Below are 20134 nucleotides of genomic sequence, written 5' to 3'. Positions count from 1 at the left end.
TCTATGTGCAATTTCTCCCTACAAAACCTACAAAATGTAAAAACCTCTATTCCTTTTTATAGGATGTTACATGTGGGAAGCTCTCTGGAGGTCACCCAGTCTAGGCCTCACATCGGACAAGTGACAAGTATCCACACTGAAGACCAAGACCTCCAGCTCCCAGCCCAATCGTCTTTCAATCAAGCCATGACTCTATCGCATTTCAGTATTTCAGAAAAAAGGAAGCCATTTCAGAACGTTGTTTCATTCCCACCCACCGTCTACTTTAGTCATTCTTTCCAAACTCAGTCGTTGATCAGCCACTACGTGCCAGGCACACAGCCCCTGGTGCTTGTGACGCAGTGGTGAACAAGCCGACAGAGACCCCCATCCTGCCGAGCTTACACGTCCGCTTCCCTCTGTTACACTGTGGCTGGAAGGGGAGGGAGAGGAAGAAAAGATGACCAAGACTTAGAGGGGAAAGGAGGGAAGTGATTTCTGTTCTTTTTTCCTTTATCTTTTATGTATTTTTAATATATTCTTTTTATTTTTATATATTATTAGATAGATACATTTCAAAGACCATAAACTTCATCCATTTAAAAGTGTAGTTCAGGGGTCTTTAGTATATTCATAAAGTTGTGCAACTATCACCATAATCTAAATTTAGAACATTCCAACACCCCAAGAAGAAGCACCATATCCATTAGGAATCACTCCCCATCCTCCACTCCAACCCCAGGCCACCACTAATCTACTTTCTGCTTCTATGAATTGGCATATTCAGGATATTTCATGTAAATGGAATCACACAATAATGACCTTTTGTGTCTGACTTCTTTCACTTAGTATAACGTTTTCAAGATTCATCATGTTATAGCAGGTATCGGTACTGAATTTTTTTTATTGCTGAATAATACTCCATTGTAATCTATTCTTTTTTCCATCATCTCCAAGTTTATATCAAAAGGCACAAGTCTTCTCTGGAAGGACTGTGTTAGGAAGTATGAGGTTTGGAGGGAGATAAATCCCATCCCCACACTCCACCTGTTCTGGGCAGTTGTTTCAAAGAATCACCAGGCAGTACCTGACCAGATCCATCCCCAGTAAGGCTTCCGTTTCAGCGGCTGGCTCTCTGGCATTGATGGCTTCATTGGCTATGCACACTCCATGTTCATTGGCTCCCATTTCTGCCCCCCAAAGCCAGGCAGGTCTGCTTATCACGATGGCATGGGTCCTGGGAACTTGGTCGATTGAAATGTAAGTGCACTAAAAAATGAAGACAGGAAAGAAAGGGTCATCACCTGTCAGGTACCACTTAGTTTTCACCTTGGTACTTACATTAAACCACCACATCGGTTACAAACAGAGCCGAGAAATAAAAGGCCTTGGGAACACCCAGACTTAAAAAACACCACACGTCTCAAAGCAGCTCAAAGGTTTCCCCAGTGAGTTTCAGTCTTTTCACTCACTCAGTTTTCTGTCTCTTTGGTTCAGGCCAATCTGTGCATAATGTTTACATCTACAGCAGTCCACCTTCTCGAACCAGGTATTCAAGCAATCTCTGCCCTGAATATTCTGTATCTAGCCTTTTCAATGGGCACAGATGGCCACCAGCATTTTAAACAAGCATAGCTATTCATCTGCAAAATTCCTTCTAGATCAGTGGTTTTCAAACTTTTTAAAAGTTATAGAGTCCTATCTATAAAAGAAACTTTACCTAGATGCCTAACATAGAAAGCAGATAAAAGGAAAGATGGTTTGTCTGGAGAAAAGAGGTCCCCTAAGCTTCCTGCAATGATCCCTAGGGCTCCCTGGAACACAGTCTGACAACCCACATGACTGCTCTAGGGGGAGAAAAGAGAAAATGATAGTGATACTTTACATTTAACTAACGCATTAAATGTACACTCTCTTATCCATTGTGCTTCCTGGTCTGTCCCATTTGATTCCCACACTAAGCCCATGAGGTGGACATATAAGGAAACAGTCCCAGAGAGGCATATTCCTAACTGCTGTCACAACTGCAGTACATAACCACTTAGAGCTGTGTCTTACTTCTCCAGGCTGCTGTGTCTTTACCTGGAAAATGAATGAGCTAATCTAGATCAAGCTACTTCTTTCCAAGTATTGATATTTTTAGCCTCAGAACACTTCCTCCATACAAACTCTTACATAAAAGCATAAAGACAATAAAACCGGTCAAAGTGTATTGAGGTGAATGGAAGAACAGGCATGGGACTGGGGATAGATAACTCAGAGCCTTTCCCCTCCCCATACCGGGCCCCTGGGAGGACTCGGCTAGAGCAGTTGGAAAAGCACTAAACTAGGCTGTCCACAGGAGCCTCCTGACGCTGATATGCTAGCAGTCTATGACACACATACTCTTCCCGTGGAAGCTGCAGTATGGAACTCAGGGCTCTAAATTACACAGAGCTTTTCAGCTCTCAGGGGAGAAATTTATCAGCCACAGCAGCCATTTGCATTTTAAATTGGGCACCTGAAAGCACTGGATCAACTGCAGCCTTAGATCATTTTTTTGATTCAAGACCCACTTACATGGACTGAATGCAGCCCAGAAAGCTACTCTGCATTGATTTTCCATAATCTCTAAACCTCAGGTAAGAGCTGAAATGCACACTCACTGGTCACGTGACATCCGTATCTTCACGATCCACGTTAGGTATTGCTCTGCACTGGGATAATGTTATTTCACTTGATAAGTATTTGTAAACTGAAAGCTAATTAAACCCGGAGGTTGTCAAGAGACCTTTGAGTTTTTCATGGCAAATTGATAGTAAAATATACGCTTGAAATGTTTTCCCCTATTCAGTTCCCGAAAGTTATTTATTGTTTTAAAAAGTGATTCTTTTACAGCAAAAAAGCTGGCCAAGGCGGTAAACAAGCTACAGTCCTCTGTGCTCTTCTAAATGGAATTGACGTTTATATGTTAGAATTGTACTATTTCATGCCAAAAGCAGCACTGATCAATACTTTCCAAAACCCCTGTATCCACTGAGGTCCAGTGACAAACTCTATCTTGAAAAGAGTAAGTAAATAGGCAAGGAATCTCAGATTCTTAAGCACAGATTTATCATAAAGTACTTTTTGTAAGGACAGGAAAAAAGCAAAATAGGAAATGAGCTTTTTATTTGCCCTCAAATTCATTTTGACACATTTGTTCCCATTTCACCAAGTATCTACGGAGCACCGACCACACACAAGGCATTTCGTGCTAAGTGCTGCTGGCAGATAAATCAGTGAGGAGACCCAGTCTCTGTCCCTTCAGTTGGGAAAGAAGGAGAAGGCACATACGCGGACTACGACCACAGGCCAACTTCAGTAAGTGTCACTGAGGCCTGTCTGCCTAATATGCACTGCATCTCGTCCCCTCCTCCCACCTCGTACTCTGATCGACACGATCCTGCCCTTCCTTTTCCTTTCCCCGTTCCATGCCATTTTGACCCTTCCAAAATACTATATAACTGACTGACGTATCGTACGTGCTGTTTATGTATGCTATCTCCACCAGCTAGAATGTAAGCGCTATTGAGAGATTACAGAAGGGAAGGAGGGAGAGATCTTTGCTGTTTAGTTCATGACATATCCCAAATCTGGTATATAGTAGGCATCAATAAACCTTTTTTTGAATGAATGAATGGATAAATGAATGAACGAATGAATAACACAGGTCAGAGGGAGCATAATAGAGGTTCAAAGGAAAGGGAACACAACCAAGCGGGCAGAGGTTTTATCAAGTGAGTGACATTTAGGTTGATCTTGAAAAGTAGGCCAGACATCGAGGTATTCCAGACAGAGGTAAGAGCCTGAGAAGAGACAGGTGGGGATGTCAAAAATGTGTTCACGGTTCAGGGAGGTCCTCCACCCTGCCACTTAGGGGAGCTACGATGGCACTGAGTCACAGGACTGCAAAAGCTCAGTAAGTACTGACAGATAAAAATGTTGAACACTGAATGCAAAAGACCATATGGTCTCTGTGGGAGTCCAAAATACATGCAGCCAGCCTGACACTTTTCAGGCCAAACTTAGAATCATGAGGAAGGAAGGAGATCCCCAACTAGCCAGATGGGCTAAATCAGCACCTCCCAAGCACCAGGCTGCAAGCTGATGCCCCAGATCTCCTCACAGGCCACAGGGTCGGGGAACGGGAGGTGGGTGGGTGTGCACCCCAGCCTCAGTGAGCCTAGAACAAATGCCCCTCGGGGCATCTTTGTCATGGACCACAGAAGTCTGGGCCTCGCAAGGGCCCTTCTGTGGCTGCAATTCACACATGGTCCACTGGGTTTGAAATCTGTCTAATGACACCCAGGTGTAGGAGGGAGTAGGGAGGATGGACACACTTGTCTCATAGAGATCGGTTATTTAAAATCCCAGTTTGGGAGCAAACCTCACAAATAAGGAACATTTACACAAGATGTAATGAGTTAAACGTTGTAAAGTCAGCCATCTAGAACATGAACTCCGCAGGCAGTCATTTTCTTAAGTAAAATTCACTGACACTCACAATTGCCACATTATTAACAAGGCAGAGAAAAAGTGGGATTTGAGGTAGCAGGAAAGGTGTCTCTGGGGAAAAAAAATCCGAAAGTACCTGAAATTTTCTTTCAGCCTGGAAAAACAATTTAGTTCTAAAGTCAAAAGTCCTAGCCAAGTTTCTATGAGAAAAAAAGCAAAGAGAAAACGTTCACCCCTCAGAAGATCAGTCTTTACAGGGACAGTTCGGGCCTCACTTCGGTGATTAAGCTGTGCAAGGGGGCTTCAAAAATAGAGGAGCAGTTCGTCTTGCTGCCCCATGGCCACACCCACCCAGCCTTTAAAAAAACAAATCTGTCAGCTAGTGTGACTTCTGGGGGCCAAGGCCACACAGCAACATAAGAATGCCCAGGGCAGGGGGCGTGGTGAGGCACACTTGTAAATGTCAGCCCTGCCTAATGCTAATCACTGAGCTTTTAAAAGTATTACCCTGCACTGAGCTTGTCGCTCTCAGGTGGCTCCTGGGGACATATGCCAGGTTGGAGGATGGAAAGATAAACCTTGACAAGGCCTCGGAGGCAAAAACAAATGACAATTCTTGTTCAGGGCAAACCCTTTATTGTTTTGTGTGATGGTGTCCAAAATGAAAAGCAAAATCAGCGTCATGCTGTCGCCTACCCCTTGCACATTCCTGCACACACTATTTCTGGATATCACCCAGTGAAAGTGGAATAGAGACACTCACACAATAGACGTTTCAATTAATGAAACGCAATCATTGTGCCTTTCCTACTGTACTCAGATGGTGAACACAACCCTGGCACCACCAGCGAAAACCACTGTGAAATGAGTTGATGAGTCAGCCAGACTTCTTAGGGTGGGAAACAAAGGCAGGGAAAACGGGATGCTTCAGGGAAATAGTTTTAGTTTTAGAAAATTTGTGACTCTAAAGCAGCGCTGCTAATTATCACTGAGGTTGTTCGTTTTTTAATTGTTTTATTCCAGTGTCCTGCCTGCTACTTGACTGGTTTTTGAAAATGTGCCCTTAAGGCTCATATGAGTCTAAACAAAGACAAAAGAAGATGCTGACCACACTTTAGAAGAGCTGCTTTTTATTCCCCTGAAGCTGTAAGATCTTTGAGGATGGACAATGCAAAGGCCTGGCGTCAGAAACAGGATTGGGAAAGGGGACGTGATGGAAGGAAGCCCCCTGCCGAGCCACTCTCCCACGGAGCAAGGGAGACGCTCTGACCGCATAGAAGGCTGGGGACTCCTGCTCCTGGGGCTGAAGAGAAGAAAACAGGAAAACAGGAAGAAAGACACACAATCTACTTAGTGGCCATGGAGCTCTGGTCAGATTTCTTTGATTCCAGAATGACTTGTGCTCTCCTGCTGTAGGGGATAATCTTCAGAATTAACATTCAGGACCCAGTCCCTGCCCCACCATGTACACACATACTCCACACACCACAAATACAGCCACCACCTAAACAATGCTACTAACAACACCACCAGCTATCATTAATTGGTAATTTTCTATTCTTCTTGCAAATATTTTCATTGGGGAAGAAAAGGGAAATGATCTACTAAAAACCCACCCCAATTGTGAAAGTTGTATAACCTTGCTGAGGATACTAATCCCACACTGAACTTCATACAGTAGAAAATAAAAATAAATTCAAAGTAACTTTCGAAGAAAAGGAAACAATGAATTCTAAAGGAGAGAAAAATGGAGGTGAGGTTTAATATATAATAATAAGAGAATCTTTCAAAAAACATTATGTATCAAACCTGACTTGGCTATCAAGAATTCTGTCTCGGGCTTCCCTGGTGGCACAGTGGTTGGGAGTCCGCCTGCCAATGCAGGGGACGCGGGTTCGTGCCCCGGTCCGGGAGGATCCCACATACCGCGGAGCGGCTGGGCCCGTGGGCTGTGGCCGCTGGGCCTGAGCATCCGGAGCCTGTGCTCCGCAACGGGAGAGGCCGCAATGGTGAGAGGCCCGTGTACCACAAAAAAAAAAAAAAAAAAGAATTCTGTCTCCATAAATTGTGGTATAATTACTCTCTTGGGTACCAAGTATGACTCATGTAAACTGTAGTTGAAATCCATTGTTCTTCCAGGAAAATATTCTAATGTTGGATCCATTTTTTTCTTAAATAGAAGGTTTAACCATTTAAGAATAGACCTATACCCATCCATGAGCACAGATGCACATCCACACACACACAAATGCACCCATGCACACACAGAACATCATAATCCAGGAAATTATGCATCTGATTCTTCAACGCCCCTACCCACAGGGAGAAGCAAGGCCTGAGGTAAAGGGAGATGAGTTCTGTGATGCACAGTGTACAGCATCCTCAGAAAGGACACAGGGGATTTCACAATTGGATACATACTTATCCATCCTATTCTGCAACCAGATGAGGAGTTGTTAAAAACCCAGAATCCACAGAAGAAAGACTAAAGAACAGAAAATAAAATGTTCCAATCTGCCAGCTGTGCATCTGAACAAAAATGTGCAGCGTAATTTTAGAAACTGAGGAACTCTGTGCTGGAGGACCCCATTTCTTATTCCTCCATCTCAAGCAAAGTGAACTGGACATAGAGTAGATGATAGATGGACAAGCAGACCGATGGACAGACTGAGTGAAAGATGAAGGGTAAGAAAGGGAACGAACTGGAAGAGAAGACCGCCTGGTAGGATGGACCAGTTGGAAGGGTGGGTAGGTGGGCAGATGAGCAATCACAGTGACTCTTTTTTTAAATGAAACCTCCATTTAAAAAAAAAAAAACCCACAATTTCATTTTTTTTTTTTTCTTTTGGCCACGCCGGATGGCATGCAGGATCTTAGTTCCCCAACCAGGGATTGAACCCGTGTCCCCTGCAGTGGACACGGGTTTGAGCCCTGGTCCGGGAAGATCTCACATGCCACGGAGCAACAAAGCCTGTGTGCCACAACTACTGAGCCTGCATTCTAGAGCCTGCGAGCCACAACTACTGAGCCCACATGCCACAACTACTGAAGCCCACACACCTAGGGCCCGTGCTCCGCAACAAGAGAAGCCACCACAGTGAGAAGCCTGCGCACTGCAACCACAAGCAGCCCCCGCTCACCGCAACTAGAGAAAGCCTGCGTGCAGCAACAAAGACCCAACGCAGCCAAAAATAAATAAATAAACAAACAAATAAATAAATAAATAAAAGATGGGAATCAGTAGACAGGAATAAGGGGAGATTAAGACTGCTTACTGTAAACCTTTTAATGTTATTAAATCTTTGAACCACACCAATATATCACCTATTCAAAACGTAAAATTACATTAAAAAGTATCTTTACCCAAATGAGTTGAAAATTTATGTCCATACAAAAACCTACGCACAAATTTTACAGCAACTTTGTTCAAAATTGCCAAAACTTGGATGCAACCAAGATGTCCTTCAATAGGTGAATGGAAGAATAAATTATGGTACATCCAGACACTAGAATATTATTCAGAGCTGAAAAGAAACGTTCTATCAAGCCTGGAAGAGACGTGAATGAATCGTCAATGTATATTAGTAAGTGAAAGAAGCCAATCTGAAAAGGCTACATATTATATGATTCCAACTAAATAACCTTCTAGAAAAGGGAAAACTATGGAGACAGTGAAAAGATCAGCGGTTGCCAGGGGTTAGGGGAAGGGAGAGATGACCAGGCAGAACACGGAGGATGTTTAGGGCAGTGGAACTACTCTGTATGACAGATACATGATATTAGAAACTGTCAAAACCCATACAATATATTACACAAAGAGTGACCTTTAATGTAAACTACTGCCTTTGTTAATGATAATGTATCAGTACAGCCTCATCAATTGTAACAAATGCACCATATTAAGGCAAAATGTTAATAACAGGGGAAACTGGGAGGCAGGGGGTTGGGGGGAGTTGAGGGGTTATATGAGAACTCTCTGTACTTATACTCATTTTTCTGGAAACTTAAATCTGCTCTGAAACTGTCTATTAATTGAAAAGAAAAGAAAGAAAAGTGAGCAGGGTGGGTGCCAATCAGGAAGAGCTGTGAATGGCATACAAATCAGCCTGGACTCTCATCCTATAAGCAACCAAACATTTTTAAACAAGGCAATGACAAAGCTGTGATCTGGAAAGAAAATTCCGGTGACCCTGCAGGGAACAGAATTCAGGAGAAAGAGACCTGGGCACCAATAAGCAGATTAAAGCCGAAGGGAGATGGGGGTGGGTGTGAATGAGCTGGGGGCCGTGGAGTGGAGGTGGGGACACAGGAGAGGAAGCAACAAGACGCAGTGACAGCCACCCCCGTGCATCCACAGAGAAGTGGGAAAACGGGGGTCAGCACTTCTGTCTGGTTTCTAGATTAAACGATGCGGCAGACGATAGCGCTGTTAGGGGAACAAATGAGGCGGGGAAAGTGAATTTGGTTTTGGATCCCTAGAGTTATTTTACCTGCAGAGTATGGATGTGGAAACGTGCAGAGGCAACTCAGAACACAGATATGCAACTCAGAAAAAAGGTCAGGGCTGCCTTAGGGACTGACTCTGGTATGTATCGAGCTGCACTTATTTATGCAAAGGGACATAATGTAACCTATAGTGTATTCGAGCATTAATATACCATAGGTTAACTGGTGAAAGGAATCTCGTCTATTTCCTAAAATGACTGTAACCGTGAGTAAAATACAGACGTATTTAACCTATTCCCCAAAAAAGAAAACAAATTTTTTCTAAAATATTTATTTCAGCCATATTTATAAAAGGCTTTGTACAATATTGTAGTAACTATGGCTGCTAAAAAATGACCCCAAATCTAGTGGTGTAAAACAACCGTTTATTATGTTCGTGAATTTGATGAGTCAGGAATCTGGACAGGGCACAGAAGGGATGGTGTGTCTCTACTCCATAGAGCCTGAGGTCTGGAATCACTGAAATGTCATTCACTCACACATCTGGCAGCTGACACTAGTTGTAGGCTCTCCACGTGGGCCCCACCCCATGGTCTGTGTACATGGGTGTTTGGGTTCCCCCCAGCATGGTGCCTGGGATCTTAGGGCTAGAGTTCCAAAAGAGGGAGATGAGTGGAAGCTGAATCCTTTTATGACCCAGCCCTGGAGGTCACACAGCATCACCTCTGTCACGCTTCACTGCATGATGCCATCGGAAGTCCTCACCAAGATTCGTGGCAGGGGTGGGGGGGGCATAAACCCTCCACTCCATGGAGGCGTGTCTATCACACTGTGAGAAGTACATGTGGAATGGGATTTCGTATAGCCATCTTTGGGAAATTAAATCTGCCCACATGAAAATCAAAGTGTTGTTTCAGTTTTGCATGACTCTCTGGGAAAAAGAAACATTTAGGGAAGACAGACAGGGAAGGTCAGTAACAACGCAAACCAAGCCAACTTCATCCATACCGAGTCCACTCTGTTCCAGGAACAGAAAGAAACATTCAGATGCAAACAACATGGACATTCAAACATTACTGAATACCCATTTAAAAGCTAGCATGAGTGCCAGAGAACCTAGCACTCTTTTCTGCCTGTATGAAAGGAAGGTCCCGCTGAAGCTTAGGGGCTTGGACCAAGTTAGTGGTGCAACACGAGAGGCAAGCGGTTCTGGCGAATATCCTGTGGGAGCCAGTCTGCCGCTGCCTTGACCACAGACTCATGCACTCTGCCTGTTCGTCTCAGTGTCTCTGTTGAATTCACCTCGCATAAGCAGCTCCTTGTAGAGTTCTGTTGCTCTGGTGATGCTTAATGCTTTTAAAGGATCGAAACAGATAAAGATTCAGATAAGAAAATGAAATACGCACTGATGAATACTCACTTAAAACCTAGCACAGTCACCAGAAAAATCAGTTTATTTTGTAAAGCATAGAACATCAAAGAATACAGATGATGTCAGGGGCAAGAGTTTGTTAATCTACTAGCTCCCATTTTTTCCATCCAAATTCTTCATCCTTCAACAAACAATTACAATTTAAACACATACAACTAAATATACCATAACCAAGAAGTTTATTCCATGAATGCAAAGATGGTTCAACTTATCATTAAATAGGAAGAAAAAAATCAGGGGATTATCTCCATAATCACTGGAAAGATCTCTAACAAAATGCAACACCTATTCTTGAGGATTTTAAAGCAATCAAAGTATGAATTGATGTATACTTTTTAACATGACAAAACTATATAAATCTCTGTTCCCAAACCAGCATCTTACTTAATGTGGAAGCACTAGAGGCTGTCCCCCGCTCAGGTCAGGAACAAAGGCAAAGATATCCATTATCTCCCTCACTATTAATACTGAATCCAAGCTATAAGCCAAACAAACAAGAAAATAATTAGAGATGTAAGAACAATCAAACAATCTCTATTTGCAGGTTTTATAACAACATACCTGGAAAACCCAAGAGAATAATAAAAGCTGACACAACCAATAAAAGAATTTAGTAAAAGAGCAGAATGTAAAACTAACATGAGATAGCCATCATGAGAGTTTGACAACACACTCTGGGAATATGAACAAACAGGCACCGTCTTACATGGCTGGTGGGAACACAAAACGGTACGGTACACCAGCTATGGAAGGAGATTTGACCATATCTAACAAAAATTACCTATTTACATACCCTGTGACTCAGAAATCCCATTTCTAGGCACCTATTCCAAAGAAATACTGACTAAGCACTCGAAATAAGAACTGGTGGATAATTTTGAACATGATAAAAATATATAAACCAAGACCAGATACTGTGACAGATGCACAAGGCTATTATTCACTTCAGCACTATTTGTAAGAGCAAAAGACGGGAAAACAACCCAAATGTCCAGCAATATGGGACTGATTAAAGTCTGATTACATCCACAGAATGAAATACTACACAGCTGCACATGAGGGATGAAGAATCTCTGTAGAGACCAGATGGAGTGACCTGCAAGATACAGTTTTAGTTGAAAAGAGCAAAGTGGAGAAAAGTGCATATAGCATGCTACCATCCATCTAAGAAGGGAGGAAAGGGACTGGGATAAACATTCATATGGATATGTATGTGTGTGTAGTTTACTCCACATATTAATATGTAATGTTTTAAATGGAAGGATAAAGCCCCAAACTTCCAAAACATGATAACCTATAGAAGAAAAAGGCAATGGAGTGAATGATACAAAGGTAGAAGCTAGACTTCTATGAATATATCTTATTTCATAGATTTGACTTTGGAATTGTGTAAATATTTTACTTAAGTATAAAACATGGGCCATACCAATGAATGTAGAATTCTCCATGTGACCCTGTTTTTAAGGCTATGAACAAACCTGAATGGAAACAGGAATCAACAGAACCCACATGACAGTTCTGACTTGTGAGCAGGCTTCCAGGTTAAGACATCAAGGTGCTGGACAAAGCCAGAGAAAGAGAATACATGTTAACTGAGAGACAGTAACACGTGACTTACCTCAGCCTTGCTCTCGGGTTCATGATCAGCTGCTGAGAAATACACAATCTCTTGCACTTCATCCCTGGGCCGAGCTGAATTTTTCCCAAATACCACCAGACCGTCCTTCGCACGTGGCGGGAAGGCCACAAAACAGTAACTTGGAGGAGCTAAAGCCATCCTGAAAAGAGAGAGAATGGAAGCAGGCCTAACATGGAACGTTCCACCGGTGAGTTCTTCAAACATATTTCACCCACTAAGAGAGTTCTAGTATTGAACTGTGTGAAGCGAGCTCATTAAGAGAGCCCAGCTGGGGCTTCCCTGGTGGCACAGTGGTTGGGAGTCCACCTGCCGATGCAGGGGACACGGGTTCGTGCCCCGGTCCGGGAAGATCCCACATGCCGCAGAGCGGCTGGGCCCGTGAGCCATGGCCGCGGAGCCTGCGCGTCCGGAGCCTGTGCTCCGCAACGGGAGAGGCCACAACAGTGAGAGGCCCGCGTACCACAAAAAAAAAAAAAAAAAAAAAAAAAAAGAGAGCCCAGCTGGCAAATGAAGGTGGGGTGTCTGGAGTAGAATCACAAAACCACTGACACCAGATATTGTTTAGTACTCTGTGGGAATAAAGGATCTCAGGTTCGCCACAGACCGCAGCGACAGCCAAAAGTGCAAGGACGCAGGAGAATGGAAAGGTTATTGTTCCAGGCAGAAAACACACACGCTGCCATCTGTCACAGCAATACAAAAATAAATAAATATGCCTTGTAACAGTGCACTGCAGAAGTGCCTCTGATCTAGAGATGCATGGCTGCCATATGATAGTTTTTGAGGTGCTCATGGGGAAATGGGTCTGGAAATAAACCGAAAGATACCTCACTCTTTGATATATATCTTTATCTACCTCAATGACATAACACTCAAGCACCTTCTGGCTTTCCTCCCGCCTCTCTAACTGCTCCTGGGCTGGCTAGTTCTCTTCTACTTGGCCATCGAGCATCCTCACTGCTTGGCCCTTCCTTCCTCATTTAATGCTCTTTTCTTTCTGGGAAAACTCATCCGTGCCCAGAGCTTCGCTTGTCATTTACGAACCAGTGACCTACATATATAATTCCAGCTCAGTTCTCTCCTTGAGGTCCTGACCCACAGACCCAGCCTACCTGATATCCAAAGCTGAGTTCATCATTTTCCCTAAACTGGATCCCTTCCTAAGGTTCCCTGTCTCAGCAGCCAGCTTCATCATCCATCCCACTGGAGCATCAGGAACTATCCTTACCATCTGCTTCTCCATTAAAATATAAATGAGAAGTAAAGCAATATTCTCAGAAAAGCAACTGGGATTCAAAACTCAGCCTCGTCACCTACTAGCTGTGTGACCTTGAGCAAATCACTTTACCACTCTGAGCCTCATGGATTTTTGTTTTTGTTTTTTGGGTTTTTTTTTTGCGGTACGCGGGCCTCTCACTGTTGTGGCGTCTCCCGTTGCGGAGCACAGGCTCCGGACGCGCAGGCTCAGCGGCCATGGCTCACGGACCCAGCCGCTCCGCGGCATGTGGGATCTTCCCGGACCTGGGCATGAACCCGTGTCCCCTGCATCAGCAGGCGGACTCTCAACCACTGCGCCACCAGGGAAGCCCTGAGCCTCATGTTTTGCCCCAGCCCACAGATGTATCATGAGCATCAAATGAAATGATTCTTGAGAACATATTTTGCAACTTGTAGAGGCTACGTGAGTATACGAGATATTTTCTTTGGGTTTTGACCACTCAAATAGAGCAGTGTCTCAAAATTTCTGTTGAGCAAGCCAATCAAAATCAACTCCCCTCACTCATTACTGGACCAGTTATCAAGTCACAGAGTCAGCAACATTCTACGTTTAGAAACATCTTTGTGAGGAACCATATTGCTACATCTACATCCAGGCTACTTCAGGGCAGTCTGTGTACACACACCCCGGGCTGCCAGAGTTCCTCCTGGCAGTGCTTATGACAGGTCCCTCCCCAGGGCACAGAGAAGTAGGTAGTCCATAACTCTGCAAATAATTCCCTCCTAGCTCAGGAAAATAGCCCCTAGCCCCTTTGGGGGAAAGAAAAGGCAAGAAAATAAAAGGGACTCCAGTTCTTCCTCCTCTTAACCTTTCCCATTTTCACAAAACCACATTATCTTCAAACTTGAGGGGTAGAGAGGAATAAACCAAGACTCTGTATGTGTAAGGAAGACCTACAATAATTATAAGATAAAATGCCTTTATAGAGGATTCCTAGAATTTGGAGGTGGGAAGAATTGCTGGCTGAGCCAAATCAAGTGAAACAGACCCAGAAGAAGGTAAGATCGGGAAAGAACGCATTATCCTGTGTTTGTATGACTCTCGTATGTAATAGGACTTCCCTTCTGCCCCCATTGTTGGGCCATGTCAAAAGTGCTGGTGTCTGATCTATGAGCAGAACCTTACTTTACTCGATCCTAAAAAACAGTAAAAATCTGGGACTTCCCTGGTGGTCCGGTGGTGAAGAGTCCACCTTACGACATGGGGGACGCAGGTTCGATCCCTGGTCAGGGAACTAAGCTCCCACATGCCGTGGGGCAACTGAGCCCGCGTGCCACAACTACAGAGCCCACGCACCCTGAAGCCTGCGTGCCGCATCCAAAGAAGAGAAAAACCCGCACACCACAGCGAGAGAGAAGGCCACGCACCACAACGAGGAGCCTGCACGTCGCAACGAAAGATGCCACATGCCTCAACGAGGATCCCACATGCTGCAACTAAGACCCGACACAGCCAAAAATAAATTAGTAAGTAAATAACAGATAAATCTTTTTTTTCTTTCTTCTTTTTTTTAACATCTTTATTGGAGTATAATTGCTTTACAATGGTGTGTTAGTTTCTGCTGTATAACAAAGCGAATCAGCTATACATATACACATACATCCCCATATCCCCTCCCTCTTGCGTGTCCCTCCCACCCTCCCTATCCCACCCCTCTAGGTGGTCACAAAGCACCGAGCTGATCTCCCTGTGCTATGCAGCTGCTTCCCACTAACATCTGTTTTACATTTGGTAATGTATATAAGTCCATGCCACTCTTGCACTTCGTCCCAGCTTACCCTCCCCGCTCCCCGTGTCCTCAAGTCCATTCTCTATGTCTGTGTCTTTATTCCTGTCCTGCCCCTAGGAGTTTTTGACTAGCACTTATTCTTCAGCTTGGACATCTGCTTGGTCAGCAGGTCATCTGAGTCACTTGACCATGACGAATACATAGGCAAAGGAAGCCCAGGGATATGTGGGCCCAGAGAAGCTGGCTTTTCTGCTGAATTTTGGGAATGACTGGGAATGCCAGAAGGGAGCAGAATTTTTATGTCATTTTTTTTAATGTTAGATGAACCCATAAACTGTGTATCACAACCTGTAGCAAACTAGCCAAAGCCAACTGTCCATTACCTTTCCTGGATCACCATTCTACACAACGACTAGCCTCAGAGATGACTTTGCTGGACCCTTGTCTGCTCTCTAGATCAGTGCTGTTCACAACTTTCTACAATGACGAAAATGTTCCAGCTCCACTGTGTAATACGGTGGCCACCAGCCTCAAGTGGCTATTGGCGTGTAGTTAGTGTAATTAAGGGATTAAATTTTTAATTTTATTACAAATTTTAATTCATTTCAATTTAAATAGCCACAGGTGGGTAGTAGAAATCCTACTGAACAGAGCCACTTTACAACTTCCCAATAAACCCAGAAATGAGGACTTTCACAGTGAGGTTTCCAATGACCCCAAAAGTATTTATTTGTAAAGTCCTCCACTTACTCTATGACAAATCGTGCTATCACCCACATAAACTGAATTAGTCAAGAGGAGGTAGGACAATGCTACAAGATTGAGAAAAATAAACACAGGAAGTGGATACTGAACTCATCAGGTGAACTGAGTTTAAGCAAAGCTCTTTTCTCCAGAAGCTAAAGGTGATCATAGCCCTAGAGGACAATTCCATTTCCCTTGATGTGAAGCTCACATTCCTGACTCTGAATATACCCGGAAAGTGGCCCTCATTGCTACCTGGAAACCCCTTGTGTACTTTGTCTGGACAATTCCTCTCTTTAACTCCTAAATGCACTTTTGAGATTTTCACTTCTCTTCAAACTTCCAACCATTTCCTCTAAGTAGATACCTTACCTTATAGTCCACAAAGGACAGATGGGTGGGGGAGTGAGACTATTCCAGAAGGAGGCTATGCAGGTTTGAAGCCCCTGTGGCTGGAGAAAGGGGAAGGAGCCATTACATCCAATAGCCAGTGTGGCTGAGCCCAAGGTAACGGGGAAGAGGCTGGAGACGCAGGGAGAGAGGCTAGTTCATGTTGGGTCTTGAAGGCAACGGCAGGGACTTTAATGTCTGTCCCATAATAAACACTAAAGCCACTGAAGCCTTTTAAGCCAGGTTTTAGGAAGGAAATGGAGCCAGTGCACACAGATAGCTTTTCAAAGAAGTTGGCTGTGACAGGGAGGAGACAGAGCAGTAGATGAAAGGGAGTTCCATTTCTGTGTATCTACTCTAAGGAAATGATCAGGAATATAGACAAGATTCATGCACAAAAGTGTGCATTACAGCGGTATTTATACAGGTGAAAAACTGATGGAAACTTAACTGTCCAGCATCAGAGAAGTGGCTAAAAATTTATGTTACATCTATATGGTAGAATACTATAAAACCATTAAAATGTTTGTGAAGAGTTTTTTTTTTTTTTTTTTTTTTTTGTGAAGAGTTTTTAATTGCATGGAGAAATGGTTTGGGGAGGTGAGGGGGGGTGTCCAAAATAAATTATCTTAGGGCTTCCCTGGTGGCGCAGTGGTTGAGGGGCCGCCTGCCGATGCAGGGGACGTGGGTTCGAGCCCTGGTCCAGGAAGATCCCACATGCCGCGGAGCAGCTGGGCCCGTGTGCCATGACTGCTGAGCCCGTGCTCTGGAGACCGTGAGCCACAACTACTGAGCCCACATGCTGCAATTGCTGGAGCCCGCGTGCCTAGAGCCCGTGCTCCGCAGCGGGAGAGGCCACCGCAGTGAGAGGCCTGCCCACCGCGACGAAGAGTGGCCCCTGCTCCCCGCAACTAGAGAGAGCCCGCGAGCAGCAACAAAGACCCAATGCAGCCAAAAATAAATAAATAAAATAAATAAATTTATTTTAAAAAAATTATCTTAACTACATGAAAATATGCATAGAAAAAGACCAGAAGTGGTAGCCTGACCACTAAATTCTTTCTGTGTTTTTTTATATTTTCCTTTGTTTTCAATTTTCCTACAAGTATTTATACTTATATAATCACACACAAAAGATTAAAAAAAAATAAACCCAGGGGATATTACCGATTTAGGAATTTTATTTTAAGGAAAAAATTTGGTTCTATTTCTATGTCCCAACATCTAAAATTTCAAAAGTGGCAAATTCTTATTTGAGTTATAGTTAGGACAAGTTTTTTATTCAGCATTATTATAGTTATTCTCTAGTACTTTGTTTTCCTTTTTTTTTTTTTCTTTACAGCCTGCCCAATTCAGAGTTACTCAGGGAGTACACAAATTTTCATTACTATTAGTTACACAAATAGCGGGCAGGCCTCCTGCAGTCGCCTCCTTAAACAGGAAAAGAAAAACTGGCCCATCAGAAAGCCAATTTTCTGCTCACCCTGAGATGAAATTCTTTTGAAACTAATTCCAGGAATCTCAATTTTGTTCCCATTATTTGTCAAAATACTGGCTAACATACCAGATTAAAAAATCTGAAAAGTTAACTCATCTATATACTGTATAAAACATGCATTTTGAAATCTCTGTTTACAGGATTTTTATAAACTGTTAAATCATTCATGTATGACACAAAAAACCGACTTTACCATTTTTCTCCCTTTCCCTCTATAATCTTATACAGCATTATGAAATGTCATAATCTCTTCCACGAAGAAAAATAAACTAAAATTTAACTCCCAATCACACATGCTAATGCAGAAATTTATTACATAGACTTTTTTAATCATTTATACTCAGCTTTGGAAAACAGTATAACCATTCAATAATGAATTTTCTATAACTACACTCTACTTAAGCCAGCATTAAAATCAGTGAACAAAGCTTACTCGGAAATAAAGCCATGATTGATGGCTTTTTTCTTAACTTGCTTGCTTTGAGGCACAATTCTGAAGCTGTCTTCTGAACCACAGGGATCCAGAGGTGGGGATGTGGGTACAGGGTTATACTACAGGCCTAAAACTGAACCCAGGAATGTCTATAGCAGTGTTTTCCAAATTGCATGTTGTGGCCCTTTTGTGGGTTATGAAATCAATATAGTGGACAAGATCAGCATTTTTTAGAAAAGAACGTGTGCATCTCACATAGTAAGAGTAAGCGCTCGTGCAAGAAACTTTAAGCTCAGATATACACATATAAGTATATGTATATACTGGGTTGCAATATAACATTTCTCTCTTACTATGGTTTTCAAGTAAAAATCTTTAAAAGCAACAGGCTTAAAGAGCAAGTCTACTGAATAGGCTTCTTTGTGGTAAATACCAATTAGGATTCTTGCCAGGTTAGCAATAAACTAACAGTTCCAATTAATGAAACACTCCAATTTAACCCCCACAGACAATTAAACTTACAGGTATGTCCTAGGAAGTATTTGTTAAGAATATTTCAAAGTACGTTTATCTGTACTTTATGCTAAGTAGAATAAGCCAGTCCCCAAAACGCAAATACTGTGTAATTTCACTTATATGAGGTCCCTAGAGTAGTCAAATTCATAGAGACAGAAAGTAGAATGGTGGTTACCAGGGGCTGGAGCAGGCAGGGGTGGGAGTGGGGAGGAGGACAGAGAGTTAGCTGTTTAATGGGTACACAGTGTCAGTTTTGCAGGATGAAAAATTTCTGGGGATGGGTTGCACAACAATATGAATATTCTTAACACAACTAAACTGTACACTTAAAAATGGTAAATCTTATGTTACGTGTATTTTTACCACAATTAACATTTTTTTAAAATCAAATAGCCTCACGTGGCTCAAGGCTACAAAACTGGACTGGACAGCTTTAGATACCGTGCTATCAGCTGTGGTAAAGTACCCCTAAGCTCAATTTCTAACCATCACTGTCCTTATCAAAGTCCTTTCAGGATTCATGACTTCCTCTTGGGAATTATAACTCCAGAGTCCCTGCAGCTCACAGCACAGGAGCTGCATCTCCCAACATCCACCCTCCGACTGGTGATAGGAGGCTGGGTACAGGCTTGGGGGGCTGGAGCACTGCACCCCCGTAACTAGGAGACTGCTTACAGAATGTCTAGACAAGGAGGGAGGAAGCTGCGTGGGAAAGAAGGTCTTTGTCTTCAAGTTCAGCGAGTAGTTATTGAAGGGCATGAATGCTCCAAGCCACGTAGGGGTTTTCTTTGCCTGAATGCCAAACTGCCCTGCCCTTTTATCTCAGTGAAGCTGCAGAGGCCCTCATTAGTCACCATACCCAGTAATAAGGAAGCCTTGAGTTGCCTGAGAGGAAGAAAATGACTGTCTATATACGCTATAGGCTTATTAACTCTCTTGCAAATAACTGTGACAAAGTACCTTTACTTGCACAAAGAAATGAAACCCAAATGTCCTTACTCTCCAAGCTCCCAGCTTTACTGAGAAGATTGGGTAAGCTTAAAGCCAACGTCTATGAATCACCTCCTTCCAGAAAAGCAAAGAAGAATGTATTTTATTATGTTATATTACTTATCGATAAAGTCATTTTTTAAACTGTTGACATTCCCACTGAACTGAAAACAGGATAAATGATACTCACTTATAAATTTATTTTCCTGTCCTATATCTGCTATTGAGATAGTAAAGAATAAATAGGTGTTTGGAAAAGGAATCATCTACCTGAATTGAGATGTAAACGCCAGCTGATGAAAGGTACGTAAATTAGCTCAGACTCATCAAGCTCTGCCTGAAAAAAAGAAAGATTCTTCTGTTTCACTGAAAGCTCAAGACAGTAGAGCATAAAGCTTTAGGGCTCCACAGCCAGTGATTTCCAGCTTCTAACATTCTATGCCTTGAATGAGGAACTACCTAATGGAAGAACGACCACATAGGGTATTAAGTAAGGAAGCAGGTTTTGGAGGCAACCTGGGTTCGAATCTCAGCCCCGTGTTACTGTTCTGTAACAGGGATAATGACAGGGCTGCGGTGAGGT

The 20134-nt window shown here is 43.1% G+C and overlaps 1 protein-coding gene across 3 annotated transcripts in view; it reads right to left on the bottom strand.

Moving 5' to 3' along the window:
• Positions 1-20134, bottom strand: part of SCRN1 (secernin 1) — a 61794-nt gene that overhangs the window by 30403 nt on the left and 11257 nt on the right. For 2 of the 3 annotated variants that reach the window (XM_027102297.1, XM_027102296.1), the window contains exons 2-3: positions 11952-12111; positions 1067-1248 (exon numbers count right to left, since the gene is read on the bottom strand). In XM_027102297.1, coding sequence (XP_026958098.1) covers positions 1067-1248; positions 11952-12110 — 341 coding nt within the window. In that variant the 5' untranslated portion in view covers position 12111. The remainder of the gene's footprint in view (positions 1-1066; positions 1249-11951; positions 12112-20134) is intronic. The other variant, XM_027102298.1, reaches the window with a different exon arrangement.

This window comes from Aethalodelphis obliquidens, unplaced genomic scaffold, assembly GCF_003676395.1.
Source record: "Aethalodelphis obliquidens isolate GAN/ISIS:26980383/991018 unplaced genomic scaffold, ASM367639v1 scaffold5, whole genome shotgun sequence".
Taxonomy (NCBI): Eukaryota; Metazoa; Chordata; class Mammalia; order Artiodactyla; family Delphinidae; genus Aethalodelphis; species Aethalodelphis obliquidens.
The sequence above is the reverse complement of the archived record's forward strand: the minus strand, read 5'-3'. Positions and strand labels throughout refer to the sequence as shown.